General features: G+C 41.5%; 1 protein-coding gene across 1 annotated transcript in view; it reads right to left on the minus strand.

Annotated features, from left to right (window-relative positions):
- Nucleotides 1-23,266, minus strand: part of LOC146796207 (uncharacterized) — a 350,562-nt gene that overhangs the window by 239,893 nt on the left and 87,403 nt on the right. Inside the window, exon 2 of the mRNA XM_085628705.1 lies at nucleotides 12,507-12,554. Within this exon, the coding sequence (XP_085484831.1) occupies nucleotides 12,507-12,554 (48 nt within the window). The remainder of the gene's footprint in view (nucleotides 1-12,506; nucleotides 12,555-23,266) is intronic.

The raw sequence follows: 23,266 nt of genomic DNA on the forward strand, positions 1-23,266 counted from the left end.
AATTGCGAAGGGGCTAGAGGCAAGTAAGACTCTCCCATAATGCCTGGTTGATAATTACGCATATTGCCCCTGATAAACACATCTTTAAAAATGGCCTTGGCGTTTGGAGGGATTCTTTCAGGGTTTTCAAAAAAGTATCTTAGGCCTATCACTTGGTATTTTTCTGTCAGAATATAAAGCCGGGGTTTCTTTAGAGCATTATACACTTACTTAGTCTGGTGTAAATGTATAAGTAACTTGTGATGCCTTTGTACGTGGTACACCCTTTCATGGCCATCTTAGTGCTGTGAAGTGGTGCACCTGCTCGAGCAAAATAAATTGTAATTTGTAACTTCAGTAGCCTCCGGGTGGCGGTGGTGGTGGATCACATATTAATCTGGAGTAAGACTGTTGGGCAAAGATCAACCTAACATCCTAATCAGACTACTGGTAATGACTGGCAGGAATGGTGGTCGATTTTTGGGCCTAGTATGCTCCGCTGAAGTGTGGTGTGATGCTATAGACTTAAAAGACCCCCCGTTTCATCCACTCTTTTAAGTACTGAAGGCTCTCACTGACTAGAAGGCTTCCTCCCTCTGTGATTCCTCCTTCACAGAATGGATATGAAGCTAGATTGCTGGGTTAGAGGTCAAGAAACAAAAAATTACTGATTTTAGAAGAATATAGGAAGAAAGAGCTTGGGAGAAAGTATTGCCCCTCCAAGTGCTATTTACTCATGCCAGAATGAAATCTTGCGATGCAATGGCTGGCTGACAACATGGATTGGATCCAGACGGTGCAACAGTGAGTAAGAAGTAGCAAGAAGTGTTATCTCTCTGTGCTTTTATCTCCTGGGAGAGATGCATCACTTCTGGACCTTGACAACTAGATGTTGAAAGAACAGAAAAGCAGGAGGAAAGTTTTTCATAGTCATTAATAAGCATACTTTATCTAGGAGAGCTCAGTAACTCTGGACATGTTACAAGGCAGTAAAAACTAAACAATTTATACTAAACACTGAAATCCTTAGCCTAAGTGGATGTTACCGCCTACACAACTGACTTATTCCTCAGTTAAGAATAAAACGTTTAATGGAAAAAATATAAGGGGGCCTTACTGTCTCACTTACTTAATTGGTGCACAATAGGATGTCTGGTTTCCCCATCACCTGTAATTGGCCTCAGAACGCCTGCTCTTAAAAATAAATTTCAATGCCCACCTTTACTCGACATACATCCTGAAAAGTACTTTAGTGATCTGGTGCAAACAGAAGCACAAAGCACCGGTGTACACTGGATGATTATTCCCAGACAACAATGCAGTGGGTAGAACGGCTAGCAACTGCCAACAGCTTGCAGAACTTTGAATATATTATGAAACAAGAGATCTGCATTTATTTTTCTCAACTAGGATTTTATTGATACTATGTGTCTCTGCTCTTTGAACAATTGTAAAGCGGTCTGATACCCGCCTGGATCATGTTTGCTCTATATCAAACTTTCTAAATAAATAAATAGGAAAGGGAAGCAGCATGTGGGAAGGGGGCGGACAAAACAAATTGGCAAGCACAAAAGAAGCAAATTCTAGTCCACTGCAATCTACAAATGGGCTTGAACTTTTATGAGGATTAGAACATAGCCAAGCAATACATCCTGATACATGCGTGTTACAGGCAGCACAAAGCCAAGGAAGTAAAGTTTTAAAAAGTCTGCAGTGCCGCCTCGGAGTGACCAGATGACATCCTGCCCCTTCCCTTCTGGTTAGATACATAACAGGAGAGACACAGGTTATAGAAAGAGTTGCCACTGGTCTTCAGTCCTAGTAACCAAACTCGACGAGTTGCGATCAGTGCCTGTTTGTATTTTACTGCATCTTGTACAAAGACTTCTCACATTCTTTTTCTGGAGAAGCTGCTACACCATCAACTCAGTAATTTTCGGTTAAAGTACCAAATTCAATCATTTGTTCTTGCTTCCATTTACTTGGATTGAGAAACAAATTATGTGAAAACTATAATTTCTAATGCCTACTAGGATGAACACAAATTCTTCCATTTTGTATTTAGCGGACATTTAGTATCATGAGCTCTGCTGCTTTTTGTAATCCTCTATGCCTGCGCAAATAAAGGTTGGTTTGTGTGCGATTTCACCCACCTGGTAGTGTCACATATCTTACATCTCTGGTTTCTGCTCACTCAGGCTTATCAAATTGGGTTTTGTTACCAGCACTTTAAGCTTGATGGAAAAGTTTCAATAACTGCCTATGAGTCATAATGTTATGAGTTTCGGCCGTTGAGCATGTAGTTCGAGCAGTATCTATATTTTTTGTACTTCGCACCTGGCCTAGCGTAACGCTTGAGAAGCTCTGCGGTGACAAATGTACTTATCTGAGATGATTTATATGTCTCGTGAGCACCTACTGTGTAACCACAGATGCCAACGAGATTAATGTTTTTTTTGACAACTGCCACATGCACCTATTGTGTAACAAATGTATAAAAAGTTTGTCAGACCTCTGGTAGTCACTCGTGGCCATTTCTAGCACTGTGGGTGGTGTGCCCATTCGAGCGATAATAAATACTGACAAATTTTCAGTTACATCCAGCTGCTGGTCTTCTTGTATGCGAGTGGACCAAGAAACTGCATTTCCACAGCTGGCGACCACGAAGGGACCTCTCTAAGGGTCATCCAACAGGCTGTGGTGGATGAGGTTTGACTGAGGACAGACTGATTGTTGAGACAGAGTTTCTCAGCAGCTGCCATATGAAGTCCTGAACTAACCTCCCGACAACAGGATTTCCCCAGCTTAGGTCCGCAAACTATTCTTTTGGGAGAAGACTTTTTGTCTGAAGATCGGTGGTCAGAAGTTGGACACTGATTGAGATATTGGTGAGATTGTTGTTATATTTATTGATATTTGAATATTGGTTTTGGAAAATCGGGATGTTCATATTGGTACTGGTCACATATGTCTGGTATAGTGGTAAATGGTAACTGTCGACAGAAATGAAAACTAGTAATACAAAGAGGAAATGGATTTTAATGGTTAAAAGGGGACTTGCTGTGAACTTGTACAACAAACTTTAGAAAAAGTTGTTGCTGGTTAATTTTCCAAGGTCTGATGTATAACTTCCGATAACAAATTAGACGAAAGAGTCCCGACTCCCAGAAATATATTGATAAAGATTTGGAGTTCCCAATAAATAGTACCTTTGGCTTTACAAAACTGCAGTATTTATACGAATGTTTGGAAAAAGGAAAAGATTTGACTAGCAATGATTGACGTTTACAGACTTTGGCAAAAGAAAAGTATTCACTAAAAGGCTAGTGAAGGAGCTGGCCTAATGGCTAGGGCGGTCGACACGAATCTGGGGAACTGGGTTTGAGTCTCAGCAATGACGCTGAACATCCTGTGATTTTGGGCAAATCATTTGATCTCCACGTGCCTAACCAAAATTAACGTGTCCTAATGTAACGCAACTGGTGCTATGTAAAGCGCTCCGATTCCAGATTCGGGTCTAGTTCGCGCTATATAAAACTCAAAAAAATGTAAATAAAATGAAAAAATGAAGGCCAAAGAATGAAACAGACAATTGATGAGACCGAGAATTTAAGTTGATAACAAACACATTTCTACATTAACAGGAAGACGTAGTTTTTACCACTTAATTTGTCAGTAATTTGAATGGTGAATTGAGGGGCGCAATATAGTCATACGAAAATACGTGGACTACGATGTCAGTTGATTTACTAGCAATGGCAGACTTATGAAACAAACTAAATGTGGAAAGGAGTAAAACAGATCAAAAGATGAGAGATTTAAAAACAAATGGTTTAATGCAACCGGTGTTCCCCGATAGGGGACACTTGTTAAACAGAAGAAATTGTTAAAAAGGTGGAGTACGTGGAAGAGGGGTTGGAAGCTCTGCTTAAGTTCCGGCACAACAGAAAACAGGATTAGGCTACAACACATGTGCCTATAGTTTCTAGGAAGGTCATTGGAATGAGTGTCCTTCTCTAAAGGGCCAAAATATTGGGGACAAGTTAAGAGAGGTAGAAGAAGGGTATAATTTAAGTGATGTTACAGGACAATAACTACTTTGACAGAAATACTAAGGTATACTGAACACAGGAATACTCAGAGGACGGGGATTACCATGAGTGGAATGCATGGCTATGACTAGGAGAGGAAGGGGAGCGAGTAACTATTCCAATAGATTCTTCTGGACCGTATGTTAAAATGACAGTTGCAGGCAGAACGATTCCTATTAGATACAAAGGCCGCCAACACCTCTATCTCCCACTGATTGCTCACTCATGCTCCTCTTTGGGGAAAAATAAGCAGGTCGGCAGGTTATTCTAACACGGTCATTACCAGTCCAATATCCACGCCCTTTGGATTTCGCTATTGGACCAATTACAGGACTGATGCCCTCTGTGTTAACTGATAAATGTTCCATTCATTTGCTGGGATTGATAACATTAAAAATGATGTATGCAACAATAAATTGTACGCCAAATGGAGTTTACTTAACATGCAGAAAGGATGCATTTGGCAACAGTTTTATGATTAATGGATAACAAGATATGCCATCAGAATTGTTAAATATTCATCCAAACTTATGGGCATGAAGACCTAATGACACTGGTTATATGCAAATAGATCCTATGACAATTAGAATTGTATTGTAATTATATTTATATAGCACTTACAACCCCTGATAAGGTGTTAAAGTGCTTTTTTGGCGAGTAGCACGCTACTCTGGAAACCATAAAGGATTAGTGATGTATTAGTATAGGGAAATATGAAGGAAATTTGAGTGGTAGATAGGTTAGTTATTTGCATTGAGAAGGAAGAGGGAAGGGTCTAGAAATGTTTTTTTGTAGGGGGAGTTTATAGTCTTAGTAGGGGGTTTGGTGTGAGTAAAGGGGGGTGAAGGGGAGTTAGTAAAGAGAAATATGAAATTGAGTGGTAGACATGATCAGGGCTCGAAAAATCAGAAAAATTGTACTAGTCCTGCAGGTCTAGTCCCTTGGAAAATCCCCTCGACCTCACTGCAACCTACTTGACCTCCGTCTCTGAAAACGGAGCAAAAGTGACAAGAGAACAAGATTTAAAGGCATCTTTATTGCTCATTCCCTTTGTGAGCAATAAAAATGCCTTTAAATCTTGTTATCTTGTCACTTTTGCTCCGTTATCAAAGACAGAGGACAAAAGTTCGTTTGTCTTCCTACTCGCCAGAAAGGGCGAGTAGGACCTAGACATAGCTCGTCCTCATCAATTCTCCCTCGCAAATGCGAGCGGGCGAGTGGATTTGTCGAGCCCTGAAGATATTCTGTTTTTTGGATTAAAAGGAATAGTGGCTGGATAGAAGATGGGAGCGGGATAGAAGAGGGGAGGGGGATAGAAGAGGGAAGGGTCTAGAGTTTATTTTGTTGTTGAGTTCATAGCAGTAGGAGGGGCTTTGGGATGAGTAAAACAAAATACCAAATTACATAGTATACCACAATATAAACTATCCAAGGAAGGAGAACAGGGTTTGAAAGAAGTAATACTGGCTTTATTAGAGAAGAAAATAATACACACAGTGGCTGGGAATGTGTAATAGTCCGATTTTACCTGTGGTTAAAAGAAATGATGGTACAGGAGAAGTGAAATATCGAATGGTTGTTGATTTGAGAGCAGTTAACAAAATAGTGGAGCCTCAGTATCCTGTGGTCCTGGGTTTAACAGCCATGTTTCTTCCATCCCTACTAATGCAAATTGGTTTATGGAGATTGATTTAGAAAAGGCTTTCTTTAGTATTTCAATTCATGAAGATAGGCAATATCTTTTTGGCTTTAGTTTTCAAGTTAAGTCCTATGTATTTTGTAGGGCACCCTGGATATTCAAAGAAAGTCCTAGTATTTAGAGTCTAGCTTTAAAAAAAGATTTGGATGCTTGTGTGAATTGCCATTAGGGACACTGTTGCAGTACTGGATGATTTGTTTATTACGGCAGAATGTAAAGAAGATTGTAAAATAGTAATGCATACAGTATTATAATTTTTGGCTTCACATGGACACAAACTTTCACTATCCAAATTGCAATATTGTCAACAGGTGGTTACCTATTTAGGTCACCTCCTGTCGAAAGAGGGGAGGAGGTTATCACCAGATAGGTTTTGTACAGCTTAAATTCTATCTCAACCAAAAAGTAAGAAAGATGTATGTGCATTTTTTGGCACTGTTTCATTTTGCAGACAATGGACACAATTTTTTTCCCCTATAGTGAAACCTTTATTGTCCCTAACGCATAAGGATATCTGCAATACAGTGCCCTAGTATCCTGAACACCAAGAAAGCTTTGCAACGTTAAAAGATGCTTTGCTTTGAGCACCCCCGACTATACTAAATACTTTCCTTTATGCATGCATAAAAAGATGGTTGTGCTTTGGCTGTATTAACATAAAGCAACAGAGAAGAATAGACCATGTGCCTATTTTTTCCAAACATTGGACCCAGTACCGAGAGGCATACTGAACCGCCTTAAAAAAACATTGCACCTGTTGCTCTAAAACAGGCAAATTCAATTATCCTTGTTCATTGGTCACTGTTTATGTACTGCACTCTTTGGACATCTTATTGAATAGGACAAAAATACAACATTTGACCAATGCCAGATTAACGTATTAGGAATTGACACAGATGGCTGCAAATGTTACATTACAACGATGTAATACCATTAATACAGCCACTCTGATGCCTTTCCCATTGGAGCAGGGAGAGAGAGAGCACGACTGTGTGACTGTTGCTAAAACTGAAACAAAGGGTCGGGTGGATCTGGTTGACACGCCACTATCGCTTGTAAATGGTACCCTTTTTGTGGACAGCTCTTGACTCAAGAAGCGGATAGAACTACCAGAACAGCATATGGGATCACAACAAACAAAACAGTGATAGTAACATTCAAGATAGAACAAAACTCAGGTGCACAGATACAACCTGGTCATTTAATTACCATACCTTTAAATGTTATTACACTGCCTAAGAAAGTAGCTATTGTAAAGTGTACAGCCCATAGGAAGATAACAGATGAAGTGGGACAAGGAAATGCTTTTTCTGATGAAATCGCAAGGAGTACTGACTTGGGTGAGAATACACTGATGTATGTAGTGAAAACAACAGATACGGTGCGATTCGTATGCAGCGGTAAAGAAGATTAAAGAATTAGCAGTCGAATAGAGGGAAGAATGAAAGGATAAGAGTTATGTTTTCAGTGACCATTTAAAAGGATGGGTGGATAGAAAGCGAACAACTAAGTGGTTATTGCCAAATAGCTTTGTGCTACCAATGGTTCATGGCCCTGCACATGCGGGAGGCGATGGAATTACCAATACCATTCAGAAAACATGGGAAAACACTAACATAAGAAAAACAATAGTTAATTTTTGTAACAAATGGTATGACGTGCACAACACAATGTAAGGAAGGGAGTAGCAGTACCGCAAGGTCATTTCCAAATGCCAGAGTATCCTTTTGAATGTCTCCAGATGAATTCTACCCAATTACCCCCTTGCCACAGAAAGCGATATGTGTTGGTAGGGATATCTAGTTTCAGTAACGGGTTGATGCTTTTCCTTTGAAGGATAACACAGCTGTCAGCACTGCAAAAGCAAATGAAGTAATCAACTTAGCGTGTTAAGGTCTGGACATTAAACAGAAGTTCCATTCTATATATCTTGCAAAGGTGGCAGGCATGGTAGAGAGATGTAATGCAACTGGGAAAGATAGGTCCATCAAGAGGATTGAATTGGGCGGATGTTTACTTTTAGCATTGTTCTCTATGAGAAACGCTATTAGCCAAAACAAAGTTGTCCCCACACGAGATGGTGATGGGCAAGCAAATGTTCATGGGTTTCAATCTCCATTAAAACTGCATGATTTGCTGCATTCTGCATTGTGGGAATACTGTAAGGAACTGACTAATAGGTTTTCTGCTATTCATCAACAGGTCAGAGCCACTTGGTCCTCATCTTTGGAAGGAGAAACGCATAACATCAAGGCGGACGACCGGGACCGGACGAAAAACTCTGAGTGAAAGAACTGTGTACAGCCCCGTTGGAAAGGACCAGTGCAAGTACTGCTGGATACACAGACACCAGTGCGGTGTGACAGCCATAAGAACTGGATTCACCTGTAAAATGGGCCAGAGCAGCCTCTGAAGGAAGTGTTTTGTAATTAAGTTATAACTTGCCTTCTGTGCCATTGACCGCCCCACTGGCTAAGTCACTCTACAACTTGCACCCTCGGAGACTGAAGGATTAGATAGGAAAGTGCTTAGACCAGAACAAGCACCAACTGCCCGGTGCTTAAGAGTGCCAACTTTAATGGACTAACTTGTGCAGTGAGGTTGGTAAAAAACAGATACTGCGAACTAAACAGCAATAGAGATGCATCCCTTTGAATGGCCAGTTGCTCCTGAAGAAAATGATTCATTGTCAGTAAATAATGCACAAAGGCAGAATACATTAAAAGTAGCACTGATCATAGGGCTAATTTCAATTGTTGCTGGAATATTTGATCTGATATGGTGTTAGAGCAACATTATCCTGTGTATTCTTTGGTGCCACACACATCTGCCCCTCCGGAGCATTACCATGTAACATTGCCCCCGCATAAGGGTGCTCACCGACTAACTTACAAGGAAAACGTATTCATTAGGACTATGCACAAAATAGCACCAGAAATACCCCAGGAGAATGGGGATTGGGTGTGGGGAGGTTGGTTGTCAGGAATATTGACTACATGCGGTTGGAAATTGTTAATGATAGCTGAGATAATAGGTGGAGGCTTATTAGGATGTTGCCTGTGCATAAATTTGTTTACCTATCTGTTCAGCAAATACATCAAGCTGCCGCCCTACTCCCACTTCCATTCACCAAACAAATGCATCCATGTTACAAAGAGAGGAGATTAAAAACGCAATGAACGTTGATGAAAGTGAGTTCCGGAATAATGAAGATACCGTCCCATTGCCTAATAACACTACTGCCTGTATATTAATAAGTAATAGAACGGACAGACCTTCCTATGTAAGGTCAGGACTATTAAGCTCGGAACATTGAACAAAATTTCTGAGCTTGTGTTCAAAGTGTTAATTGTGAACAAATATAATTTCCAACACTTACCCGGATGAAAACAAGTTCTTCCTTTTTGTATTTAGCCGACTTTTGTGTCATGAGCTTTGATGCTTTTTGTAATACTCTATGCCTGCGTAAACAATGTGCGTTTGTGTGCATCTTCGCCCACATGGTAGTGTTGCATATCTAGCATCTCCTGATTTCTGCTCGCCTTAGGCTTATCAGAAATCAGCTTCTGTTACATGCACTTCTCGCTTGATGGAAATATTACAAGAACTGCTTGGGAGTCATAGCCACAGAATGGTCCGAGCTTCGGCTGTTGGGCGTGTAGTTCCGAGCAGTATCTATAGTTTTTTGTACTTCGCATCTGGCCTAGCATACCACTTGAGAAGCTCTGTGGTGACAAATGTACTTATCTGAGATGATTTATATGTTTTCTGAGTGCCTACTGTGTAACCACAAACACCAACAAGATTAATGTTTTTTTGACAACAGCCACCTGCACCTATTGTGTAAGAAATATATAAAAAAGCTAGTCAGACTTCTGGTAGTCCATCAACTCTCTCATGGCCATTTCTAGCTCTGTGGGTTGCGTGCCTGCTCGAGTGATAAATATTGACACATTTTCAGTTACCTACGGAAGCTGGTCTTCTTGTGTGTGAGTGGACAAAGAAATTGCATTTCCACATTTATAAAAATTTGACTGATTATCAATTTTAGCATTAAAAACTTCCACCCTGTTTTTGGTTGGGTGCTCTGGTCGGCTGAAACTACAATTGTCGGTTGTTTTTGCTTGCTTGCACCAAATTGAGACATTTTAAATGCGCATACTGTATTCTATTTGCTTGCATGTCAAGGTCTCTGTATTTATCCACAATCTGTTTAAAGTGCATAGACATATGTTATCTGGTTAGCAGACAATGGGATAAGAGAATAGTTGAGCAGGTAGGATTGGAAGGAGTCCAGAGATGAGCCTCTAAGTGAGAGCATGAAAATCCATGTGAACCTCCAGAGGAATCTGACTGAAGGCATATCTGAATGCAAGCGGATAATTGGGCGAGTGTAAGATACCTTCTGTGGTGATCGTCTCCTATGCTTTACTACATTATACTTCACTACACCTGCTCTCCTCTCTTCCATGAGATCAGTAATAAAATGGGATGGACGTACCCTCAGTTATTTTTCCATTTCCTTTGCACCCTCCCTCCCTCCAAGGGATGAGCAGCAAGCACAAAGGCAGCAGATCTTCTACTTCAGGTGCGCATGACGCAAGGAATCAAGAAGGGACTCGAAATATTTTAACAAAGTGAGCCTCCACCGAATGAACTCCTGCCCACATTACGTACTACGTGTATGGTAAAGTCACATACAAGTACCTGAATGAGTGGGTGGGGCACACCAACAAGGACAGGAAGAAGATCTTTCTACAACATGGTATCTTTAAAAAAGAGAGATTAGGAAACTTCCAAGGGAAATTGAAGGATCATAAAAATAAAATAGATGCTGAGGAGTGGAGTATCTTTTTCCAATGGCATGAGGAGTCCCACAAATGAAAACATGAATCACAAGTCTCGGGAATGAGAAACACACAGGAGAAAATAGAATACCAAATGTGTCACCCCATGGACAGACTCAAGGCTTGTGCTCCTTCTGCTCTCCCTTCTCACTATTACCCCAGATCACTGAACCCCAACAACAAGGAAGAAAGTGAGGACCCGAGTGAGGAGGATTCATAGAACATGTTCTTTCTCCACATGGCAAAGGAGATTGGAGGTGCAGCCTCAAATGCACCAACAAATGGAATGGTGCCTGTGGGACTGCTGGTGACCGGGGCACAAAAAGGTGATGCGCAAGGCAAGCGCTGCACCTGGGTAGATAGATGCGAGCGCCTAGACAAGACATTTATCTACTATGGACCGATCTAGAGTGCGATAATTATCTGTGCAGACATTGGAAGCAGGACTGTCCCAACACTATAACACGGTGCAGATCTTGCTGATCCATCAATGTTTTTCAGGTTACTCAAGTCGCTCACTGCTCTCCTCATCCTCAGGGTCCCCTTGTGTACCTCCAGATAGAGTTGATCTATATGCTGAAGTGTGCATCCTACTCCTATGTTTTGGTAATTGTCTGCATGTTCTCGGGTGGGTGGAAGCTTACATTAGTGCCAGAACAGATGCCATCACAGTTTGTAAGGGCATTCTTAGGGATTTTATTCTCCTCTTTAGAATAGGAGACCAGATCATTGCGGAACACACTTTATTTCGACTGTAGTACAGGAGATTTGCAGAGCGTTATGGATGGATCAACATGTTCTCTGTTCATACTACCAAGGTAGAAATTTTTTGCCACTCTCAAAAATAAGATAGCAAAGATATATTCAGTTAGATTTATAAACAAAATTTAAATGGCCCAATGCCATGCCGTTAGCTTTATGGTCCTTCAGATCCAATAAGAGCCCAGAAAGCAAAGCTGAGCCCCAACAAAATTGTGATAGGGAGTCCAATGATAATGCCATCAAACCCTTCAGCCTCTGCTGTTAAGTTAGACCTACAACTGAATGGAGACACAGTCTTGTAATAGTGACAAACCTTATATGATGCCTCTACAGTAGCTGTTCAAGTTGAAGCTGCTTTATCAGAGTGCCAGACTGAAGTCTGCCACTCCCTTCAATCTGGAGATTGAGTCATATCAGTCACCAGAAGAAGGCCGATTTCAACAACGTAGGCGAGGTCCATTCCAATTCCTGCTAGTCAGCAACACTGCTATTAAATGCCAAATCTTGGCAATATGGACCCACTCTTCTCAGTGCAAGCAAACTGCACCACTGAGACAACGGCCTTTCCTTCCGGCACCTTGCCTCAGATCCTTCACCGGAGCTACTCCTGATTCAGGTCAGTGGGCCAATCTACCCATGCACAACACGTTCATCTGCCCCTCGACAGCCGTACAACGCTGTGTTCATCACCATTCACCGCTTCCCAATGTAAGTGACTGGACACCAGATTATCTTTGGGTTTGGCCTGCTATCTCTGCTGCTGCCTGGAGCATTTGGCTGTTGGTGGGTATATCATTGCTGTGGAATGGGAAGTTATCTAAAGGTCTTCACTGTACTGAACCGGCCCTTGGATGTTGCCGCCGCTCGGTGCAAGTAAACACCTTCTACTTGCTGCAGCTTGAAAAATACAAGCAACAGATTAGGCTTACTTCTGTCTGGAAGTGGAGGCAAAAGTGCCATTAACCAGGCACCATGTTTAAGTAGATGTGCACTATTTGAAAATGTTCAGAGGCATTTAACACACAATGGATACATTGAAGTCATTCATCAACACATTGTGCCTAGAAAAAATTGAGGTTCTCTCATTTGTGACTATCATTTTCTTTAATGCCATTAGAAACTACTTACCAATTTCAGGTAAAAATCTTGATCCATTTGTTCAGTCTCCGAGAAGTCCTAAAACAAACCCAAAAGAATATCAATAACTACCTTACAGTTACAGAGTTACAATGGTAAGCTTGAAATTCAAATGATCAATTACAAATGCGTGACTTATTACAGAGTAGATAAAGAATGGTGAATACAGGTTTGGGAACTAAAATCTAAATTAGAAATGTAGAATATTGCAATTTAAAATTGACATCAGTTTTGCCATTTTGTCCTTTAAACTGACATTTTGCTTCATCGGAACAAGCTGAAATCCTTCACCCATTTATTCTTGCTGAGGGTTATGTGACTGAATTATTCACCTAGAAATGTTTCTCATGATCTGTGACCTGCTTTGCGGCTGCAAATTTTCTTATCTGCATAATGAGTAATGTGTTTATAAGCATCTGTGCTATGTAAACCCCACGCGTGCCTATGATTCACCTTTGTACTCGTGCTACAGGCACGCAGTCTGGTGTAAATGTATAAGTACTGGTGTAAATGTATAAGTAACTTGTGAAGCACTTCTACGTGGTTCACTCTTTTATGGCCATATTAGTGCGGTGAAGTGGTGCACCTGCTCGAGCAAAATAAATTGTAATTTGTATCTTCAGTAGCCTCGGCCGGCTGGTTTTCTTTTGTGTGGAATATTTGGAAAAGATTATAAGCCCACTTTCACAGGAACAAACGTATTCGCAACAAAGATGTAAAAATTAATAACGGAGAAAAGAAAAATAATATCTACCCTGTCCTCTAAATAGAGCTAATAAAAAAGCGTCTCATCTTGAAAAATTAAAATATCGTTTTCCCTTATCCATCATATTGATGCTGTGTTGATATTTACACTGCAGTGATTAAAAAGAGGATAACCAATGAGCACAACCAAATGGTGCTAAGCAAAAAGTGGTGTTAGACAAACTGAATTAATCTCTACCATTAATAATCACACATGAAAGCAATTCAATTGATAGTTTTTTTTCTAATCACTATATCATTACAAAATGGAAACAGTATGCAAATCAATTTCCGCCCAACGCGAAAGAGACAGTTCAGTCGACTGTTAGGGACAGCCCCTCTTCACAAGATCTCAAGCAACTGTGGTTATGTTTTAGTAATGTTGGGCCTCATCGGTGAAGTGCAGCTCTAGTATCGTGGGCACACCTAGCTATGGAACCCATGACTTGGTAAATACATGCAACTTGGGCACACATAAATGAGAAAATAAAAATGTAGGGAATGATTGATAGTATTTTCTCTAGGCACTATTCCATCATTTGCTGCTCAATGTGAAATTAAGTACATTTAATTATACTTCTTGGCCTAGCTCCAAAAGGGACAGTCCAGGCCCCAACTACCATCTCACTGCCCCTCTGAATGGAAGGAAAAGCAACCCTAGCCAATTTTAGAAAAGTTAGGCCAAATGAGTGAGGTGCAGCTTGAGTCTCTGTGGAACAGCGATTTAATTTGGGCAACCCACTGAGAGAAGAATAAAAGTAAATAATGGAATGCTTGAATTTATTGGGCTATTACAAATTATTTTAGGCTGCATTCCACACCATCCTTTGCTTGTTTTGCCACTGCAAAAAAACATAGGAGTTGGATATACCCAGATTACTTACCCTGTAATAGACTTTATAGAAGCCTTCGCTATATCACCTTTGTTTTTCTCAGAAAATGCTCCAAGTGGTACAGGTATGTCAAAACCTGGTTCAGGCAGCCATGCGAACAAAGACTACGAGACCCAATCAGGATGAAACGAGTCTGGGGTTGCTAGTGCTTCCATTCAAACCGGGCAGTTTCTAATAGTTTGGGACTGAACATCCCTTCGGGAGAAGGATCAAGAGTAATTTGCAATGGATCAGTCCCCTATTGTAATGGAACAGAGAGCAAAATAGACTGCTCAGGATGCAGAGAGAAAGGAGAAAAATAAATAAATAAATAAAAAATCGGTGTTGCCAGTTTACGTTCTTCTGAACCTTTTTTTTTCCAGACCTGTAACTGATGAGGATAGAAAGAGGAACTGGGAAAGATACAGTGATACTAAAAATGTTGGATTGAGGTGCAGAAAGTTATATATTGGACTTGGACGTGACTAAAAAAGGGCAATAAACCGGGAGTTGGAAAGTAATGTCCTTGTCTGTCTTTCCCTCAGAACCAAAGATAAAGGTCTGTCCAAATAACCACACGAGGCCTGGGCCATGCAAAAAGCATTGTATATGAACTGGCTTAATAGGAGGACAAATACGAAAAAATTCAGAAAATAGTCCAATAGATTTACACTTTACTATAGGGACGTGACTTGTTCACAAATAATTAATTCTGATGCTTTAAACACCTGTACATCACCACAACACATGAGAAAGAATGCTTTTATATTGTAATTTGCAAAAATAACGCAGATTTTTATGTATCATTTTTAAGACCAAGAACTTTATTCAATGGAGAGTACTTTTTTAGATATGAATTTTCAAAGTTCGAAAAATAGTTCACTGTTGTGATTAATCACAAACAATGAAAGTCTATGGAGAAAAACACAAAAATGCATATAAAATCATACAGTCAGTTCTAGGGATTTGCCTTCGAGGTTCAATTTTTCACCAGTGGATAGTCAAGAGCGTCCGGGATTCGGCAGACGGCAGGTCACTGAGGTCGTTGGTAGCTCGGGTTCTGAGGTTGTTGGTAGCTGGTGCACTTCAGAGAATGCCTTCAAACGTATTATCAAGACAACCTAGCACAGGAAATCTATCAATAATATAATGATAGGAATAACAATTATTTCCTACAGTAGTTGCATTATGCTTCTCCTTCATTTTCATTCGCATCATACACAAACCCCCCTTACTTTCTACTTCCAGATAGATTTTAAGACTAGGATGTATTTGTGAATTCCTAAACACAATCTCTTTTTTCAAATCGAACTCCCTTTCTTCTGGTCCTCTCAACAGCCTTGTCTTGATCTCTTCCTGATATACTCTATAATAAATTCACCCTCAACTTCACTCAATTTTAAATACTTTCAGAATATAAGTACTTTAATGGTTAGTATTATAAAACACTAACACCCTTATACATTTCGGTTGCCTTAAGATTTGCAAGTACAGAACATTTATTAATTGGGAGTTTACAAATAACAGTTTCTTTTAAATAATCCTGGCACACAGTAGTCAGAACAAGAAAGACTATCGCTTAGAGGTTAGTGTACATAAGTGTTGCAGGGATTCTGCACACACAGAAGTATGCATAGGATTATGGGACCTTAGTGTATAGGAACTGAATCATCCTACCACCTTCTTACCCATGAGCCCAGGGCTGACTAGCTATAGTGTCTCACTCCTACTTACTCACTCAGAGAAACAAGTGATTAGACACCCCAGAACACAACACTTCTAACTCTCTCAGGAGTCGCGGATGCAAGACGCACCCTTTCGCTCACTCTCTTGTACTGGTCTACAATAAGAGCTGACAGACACGAACATGCTCTAAAGCTGTATATGTGCCACAACAAGAAGGACAATGCATAATAATAATATAGTAAGCATAGCAATTAGCCCGTAAATCATGAAAGGAGCTGTCATTATAAAAAGACAGTGTAACCTAATCTCCCTCCCCTTGTATAGAAGCAGTATGATTATATATCAGAAGATCTCTGGGTGTTATTTGCAGACCCCGTACATCAATCTATAGATGGTAGATCTACATCATAGGTGCTGCCTTGCTCTTCCCCATGGAAAGGTCCATCTTCAAGTGTTCGCTACCTATTCGTATATATTCCAATAAGAACAAAGTACGTATTCCCAAACAGCAGGTGCATCTGTATGTTATGTCTAGGTACTAGGGTCAGATCAGAACAGAGTAACAAGGGGCACTGTTGTTCGACCTTGCACACAATGTTCAGACTAAATCCCAGGAACATGCAGAATGTGAACACAGCGATAGGTTCTCATAAGAAAACGGCAAAAGACATTTGCAAAATAAGCTCGTGTAGTAATGTGTGCCAAGCAGCGGACAATGTGGAGCATGCTAACTTAGAGAAGACAACAATGTCCCCATGGGCCATGTGACATATGTAACCCCCTTGAGACACTGAAATTGGTCTATTAGTACCAACATAACAATCAGACAAATCCACGTCTTTATAATTCTTTAGTAAATCTATACAACAATATTCTCCTGACTCTTCAATATAACTAGCTTTATGATCTAACCTCTGCATTTTATTATTAGTATAATTATAGAACACTGAGGTATTATTCAGGATTGAGAGATTCAGCAGGAGGGTACAGATACACAAACACATTAGGGTAGCTGGCTAGGCGAAGTCTCACTTTTCTTGATGGCATCTTCTACAGTTCTTTTATTTTAAAGTAATTGATTTTTAAAGCGAAAATTGAAAAGGTAGCCCAAAGTAATCCATAAAAAGTAGTTTGAGGTAATCAAAAGCATAAAAAAAAATAAAAGAAAGATTTGACTTTCAAAATTCAGAGCAACAATTCTAATTATTCAACACTGATCATTTCAAAGTGTGTCACTGCATGGTGGCTCTTCAAGCAAAGATGTAATATATTTCAAGTCAATGTCTCTTTCATCTAGTAACATGTTTGCCGGATAGTCCCAGTCAGGAGCTGTTTATTTCTTGTTTGGCACGCTTACTCTTGTTGATCTTCTTGATACAACATCTATAGTAGATTTCTCAGATGAGAATTCATTAAAGCTTTGTTCATTCTCTGTCAGCACTCTCTTTTACTGTTTTAGCTGATTTTTCACTACCTTTCTTTAGTCCTCTTTGCAACACTTTGCTTCTTTCGCTCAATCTCACAGGCAAATCAGCTTGAAACAAGCTTCCATCTTCAGTTTAATTTGCTTGATACTTTAGTTTCATCTGTTGCTTGGTTTGCACAATTAACAAGTAGTACACTTTAATTTGCTTACAGAGTTTTCTTGAACTATTACTTCTCTGCCTTTTGACTCCACGCAGCAAACTTGAGTTTGGCTTTGTGAGACAAAGGTTTGTGAGACAAAGGTTTGTGACACTGCTTCTTCATCTGAAGCACACAAACTCTGAGTGAGCGGTGTGTATCCAATACAGCAAACCTCCATATTTCACAGCTGCATTTGTCACTAATATCTCCTGGTGTGATCCACTCCAAGAAAATTTTCTCTCACGCTTTTTTCACAAGAGCCCAGTCTCTGAGTTAAAGTTATGGCAAATGTCAGTACTTGCAGAAGGCATAACAAGCTTCACTTGGTGAGAGATACAGTATACTGTATCAGCTCAGCCAGTACAGTAATCCAAAAACCACATGATCAGTACTATTTATAATAGCAGCTGATGGAATGCTAGGAATTCTCATAGGCCTTCCCATGATCACCTCATGGGCACTCAACCCACTCATCTTACGTGGAAAGTACATCTCATGCTGAGCACAACAAAAGGAAGAGCATTTCCGAGATGTTGAGGCACACACCTTGCCTTATTTTCCCTTCGTAATGCCATTAACACGTTCCACAACCACCAATGCTTCTGGATAATAACTGTAGTGCACAAGATCTTTATGATTTTACTGCTAAAACGTGTACTCTTGTTGGTCTCAAATGAAGCTGGCAATCCAAATATTGGGTTGAATTCCCTATATAGCAATTTGAGAACTGTCTGTGCATCACACCTTGTTGTGTATGCCTCAATCCAGATTGAAAATAAGTGATCACTAGAATGTACCGTAACCCACTTCAAGGTGGCATTTCTATAAAATGCACCAGCAGTCTTGGGAAAGGACTTGTTGCTTTCATTGCATGGCTCTTCACACTGGTCCTTTTACCTATGTTGCATAAAAACGTTGTTTCACTCTACAATTTAGCAATGGCAATCACTGCAATATTTTTCATACCTACAGGCAACAGTACTGCAACTGAATCTAATGTGGCAGAAAAATATACAATTGGTCTCTCTGTACAGATGTGTTAAGTGAGAACAGATAGTGGGCACCCTTTTTTCCATGACCAAATAAAAATCTTCTCATAGTCAGGAATTCCTAAAGTAAGTGCTATGCACCAAGCGTGTCTGAGCTCCAAGAAGGCTTGCATAATTTTTTCATCCAAAGGCACTGAACCACGATGTCACTGTGCGTCAGTTACTGTAGACGCTCTCAATCAAGGTAAAATTTGGAATCTACTGCCGATGGTAACCAACCATTCCCAGAAACGTCTGCACTTCTCTATTTCGTTGATGCGTTTATTTTTAAACTAGCAGAAATGGACTCATGAGACACCTTTCTCATTCCCTTCTGAATTTAAGGAAACAAATCAAAAACTTCTCTCACAATATTACATCTTTGCAAGTCAAACCGTATGCCTATTTTCAGCCTACTGATTCAATAATGCAATAGTGTCCAGCTTACAGCTCTTTTGCTGCAATCATAAAATCACCAATGTATTGCATTAACACTGAGTCACAAGGCAATTCAGAAGATTCTAGATCTTTTTTAGTATTTGGTAAAATATTGGGGGGCTTTTGGTACACCCTTGAGTGATTCAAATCCAAAGTAGGACACTATTTTGAAATGTAAAGGCAAAAAGATACAGGCTATCCTCATGAACAGGAATGGAAATAAATGTTGAGCACACATCAATCTCTGTGAACCATTGTGCATCTACTGGAATTTGTAACAAAAGTGCTGCTGCATTTAGTACAATGGGTCAACATGAAATATTGCATATCTTTCTTAAATCTTGGATTAGCCTTCATCTCCCATTTGGTTTGCGCAAGCCAGTTTTAGGGCAAGCTACATGGACTCCACAAAACCTCTCCAGGCCTTGAAAAATCCTAAAATTATTGTTTACCACACCTGCAGGTCTAGTGACTTGAATAATCTACTCGACCTGACTGTAATGCACTAGACCCATTAACTGGTCTCAAATTGTGTGATCCTAGGTAAATATTTTATTTTCATCAAGTGACCTTTTTCTTCATTATCAAATATGAGAGCCCCTTCAAATATGCGAGTTCAGCATTTCTGCTGTACAAAAACTATTTCACTTTTTGCCAGATCTCTGATGCACTTTGACTTGATGTGCACTGGGACCCTGCCAATCAGGTTGCTAGGGCCTGTGTTCTTTCCCAAAACTGTACCTTTGTAACCACATTTGGCACCTCTCTGGCTACATGTAAGTCCCTTCTAAAAGGTACCATGGGAACCAGGGGCACTGTGACCAGGGAAGGCCTCTAAAGGCTGCAGCACATATTGTGCCACCCTTAGTGGTCCTGTACCTTAACGCACACACAGACACTGCCATTGCAGGCTGCATGTTTTGGTGAAGAACAAAGTGAAGAGTCGACATGGCACACGTACCTGTGTGCAATGCATGCAACCAATTGCCTATGAAATAGGTAAGGCACCCCTCTAGCTGGGTGCACTATACCACTGGTGAGGGTATGGTTGCATGAGCACTGTACCCCTACAGTGTCTAAGTCCATTCTTAGACATTGTAAATGCAGTAAAGTCATAAAGAGTATATGGTCTGGGTGCTTGTCATTACTAACTCCACAGCACCATAATGGCTTTACTGAATTTACTGAAGTTTGGTACCAAACTTCTCAGCATAATAAACCCACACTGATGCCAGTGTGGGATTTATTATACCATGCACTCAGAGGGCACCTTAGAGATGCCCCCTAAAAAACGACCAGCCTCTGGTGAATTCCCCGACTGGTACACACCAGCCTGCCACCACGAGACATGTTTCTGGACCCTTGGGGTGGGAGTCTTCACTCCCTGAGCCAGGAAACAAAGCTTTTGCTGGGTGGAGGTGTTCACACCTCCCCCAGGTCAGGAGAGCCATCTGTAGCAGGGGAGCTTCAAAGGCCATGTCGCCTTTATAAAGCAAACCCCCAGTCTCTCTTGCTATCAGAAGCAGGCCCCCTTCCTGTCTCCCCTCCTTTTCGGGGAAAGACAGGCGGGAAAAAATAGAGCAGCCCAGAAGGTGTGCCGACCTCTGCCAACTCCACGCTCCTCAGATGGGGGAGGAGAGGTGAAGCCCACTCTTCAGTGCCCGCCATCTTGCAGATGGCAGGCACTCTCCAATAAGGATTAGGGATTGTGCCCACTCCCCCACGTAAGGTGAGCACACCAAGGGTGTAGTCACTTTAGGGTTAGCAGCCCATTGGCTACTGACCTCGAGACCTCTAAAAATGTCCTCTAAACACAGTATTTAGGGAGCAGCCCTGAACCAAGAAGGCAGATTCCCGCAACCTACGAAGGAAGACGCCCAGCAGAGGAGACTGCAGAGAGCAACTGACTTGGGCACAGCTCTACCGGCCCATCTGCAGTTTACGGAGATCCTGTGCCAAAAGTAGCCTTGCCCTGCAGCCAGCGACCTCCAGAACCCCTGGGAAGACTGACTGCCTTCAACATAGATAGGATCTCCTTTGAACAGCATCTCTGTTCAAAACACGAAAGAAAGACTCAGAGCTTGCTGAAGACAAAGAAACCTTACGCCAGGAACCACCACTGCACTCTACGCCTATGGCCCGAATTCGGGTGGCCCACCGGTCCTAGAGAGGTCCGCCAGGGCTCCAGAGTCCAAGTCCACTGTGGGTTGACCCCTCCAGGACTCCCCAACGTCACCTGCAGCCTCTGCATGGAGACCTCCCTCCCCCCCAACCGCGGGTAGCCCGTTAAGGTGAAATCTGACCTCAAAAGACACCCCCTGCATCCAGCTGCCCTGCAGAAGAGAACCGGAGGTGCACCTACATCCCCCAGCTCTCAAACTTACCTGACCAGCTGTTGGTTCCTCCCGGAAGTCTTACTGGACCGAGCCTGCAGCCAAACTCCCAAACCGGCAACTCCCATTGAAGACAACAGGGCACCCAACACCACAACAGCACCCTGCACTCAGACGTCCATGTGCCGCTGTAGGTGCACCTTGTGTGCTAAATCAGATCCCCCTCAGCCCTGAGCCTAAGTCCAGGAGCATTGCTCCCACAACCTTGTGGCCTGCTTGTGAGCAGCCACCAACCGGAGGCCCCCTAGCCCCCATTAGATAACATTGGGCCTCATCACTCTGCACCTGGCTGCCCTAGTAGCGATAAGGGTGCTTTGACAGTGCATCCTGGACCCTAGAGGAACTCTGGTTCTAACCCCAGGATACCAACTCCAAAACCTAAATACTTACTGAGAAACCGATAACACTGTCATAGCCTCTCTTTTAATCCTAACCTCAGGGTGCCCTAATAAGGTTTGTCTGGCACACCGGAGAGCCAGTTTTAGCTCCTATACACTTTTTTCTTCTCTTCCACTCACCACACCCTGCTCATCTGCAGGTTTTAGAATACCTTTATTACTTTACAACAAAATATCCCTGAGCTCCTCCCCTGTAGAGGGGGGGGGGTCTAGCCCACACTACGACTAGGTTCGCAGTGCGAGGAGTTTACCCCATGATGAAGCATACCACCTTCGGGTGGGTGAGGGAAACGTCCTGTAAAAGGGATACTCCAGCATTCGTTTTCCATACTGAGACCCAGGGGCCTATTTTATGTAAGTTGTGATAGATGGGAGTCATCCCCTGCTGGTCTTTAAAATCTCCTCAGGTCCTTCTTGTGTGTTATACTGTAGAGCAAGGAACACACCATAGCATTCGCATCCAGACTGCTGAAACCAGCAGACACATATTACAGCACGATAAAACGTGAAGTTCTTGCCTGTTAGTGGGCTATCAAAAAATTCAGAACCTACATTTAGGGATGAGAGTTAGAAGTTTTTACTGACCACAAACCCCTAATGCACATGTTAGGTGGAAGTGGTCTAGGAAAAGCCTCAGCAAGACTGGTGTGTTTGTTTCTCAACTACAAGAGAACTATTTCAGCATCAAACATTTACCAGGAGAGAAAACTTCAGGACGGATTGCCTGTCACGCATGGCCTTGAGTGAGGAGCATCATCTGGATGAACTAGAGGACACAATGTGTGGTGGCTGCATTGGATGCTGCTGAGGAATGTGCTTCTGTCACTTACCAAGCTTGGAAGGAAGCTTATACAAAGGACTCGAAGCTTATTCAAGTCAATTAGTTTATAACAGAAGGTTGGCCTGAGGGCAGAAAATTGTCTTGTGAGTTAAAGAGTTTTTTCAGGTGGCCACTGAGTTGTCTGTGGTTGAAGACCCGATTATGCGCCACAAATTTTTCATTCCGTTGGAAAGTTTAAGGAAGGGTATAATGGGTGCACACCATGAGCACTTAGCAACCGCTAAGATGTGCAAACTTCTCAAACTGTACTACTGGTGGCCTTCCTTTGAGTCGCAAGTCAAGCCCTTGGTTAATAAGCGTGCTGAGTGTCTTTTATCCCATAAGAAGTGGAAAATGAAGGATACACCCAGCCACTCTGTTCGGTTCCCAGAAAGACCATGGGATAATGTTGGGATGGATTTCTCTGGGCCGTATGAGTTCTACCTAGCAACATCAGGTATTTGAGTTGGCTAATAGTTTACCACTCCAAGTGGTTATATCATATGTTTTTGATTTCCTTAGTACTGGGAATGCCATTAAAGTTTTGGTACAAGTGTTTGCAGTTGAAGGTTTGCCTAGAGCGATTGTTACAAACAATGGAGCACACTTCTTGTCCGACAAAATGTGCATGTTTCTTGATCTTAATGATGTATCGCATGTTAAAGTTGCTTTAATATCCCCATCCTCAAATGGTTTAGTTGAGAGGGCGAATAGAATAGTGAAAGAAGGAAATCAAACATCAGTTT

Source organism: Triturus cristatus, chromosome 10, assembly GCF_964204655.1.
Source record: "Triturus cristatus chromosome 10, aTriCri1.1, whole genome shotgun sequence".
Lineage (NCBI taxonomy): Eukaryota > Metazoa > Chordata > Amphibia > Caudata > Salamandridae > Triturus > Triturus cristatus.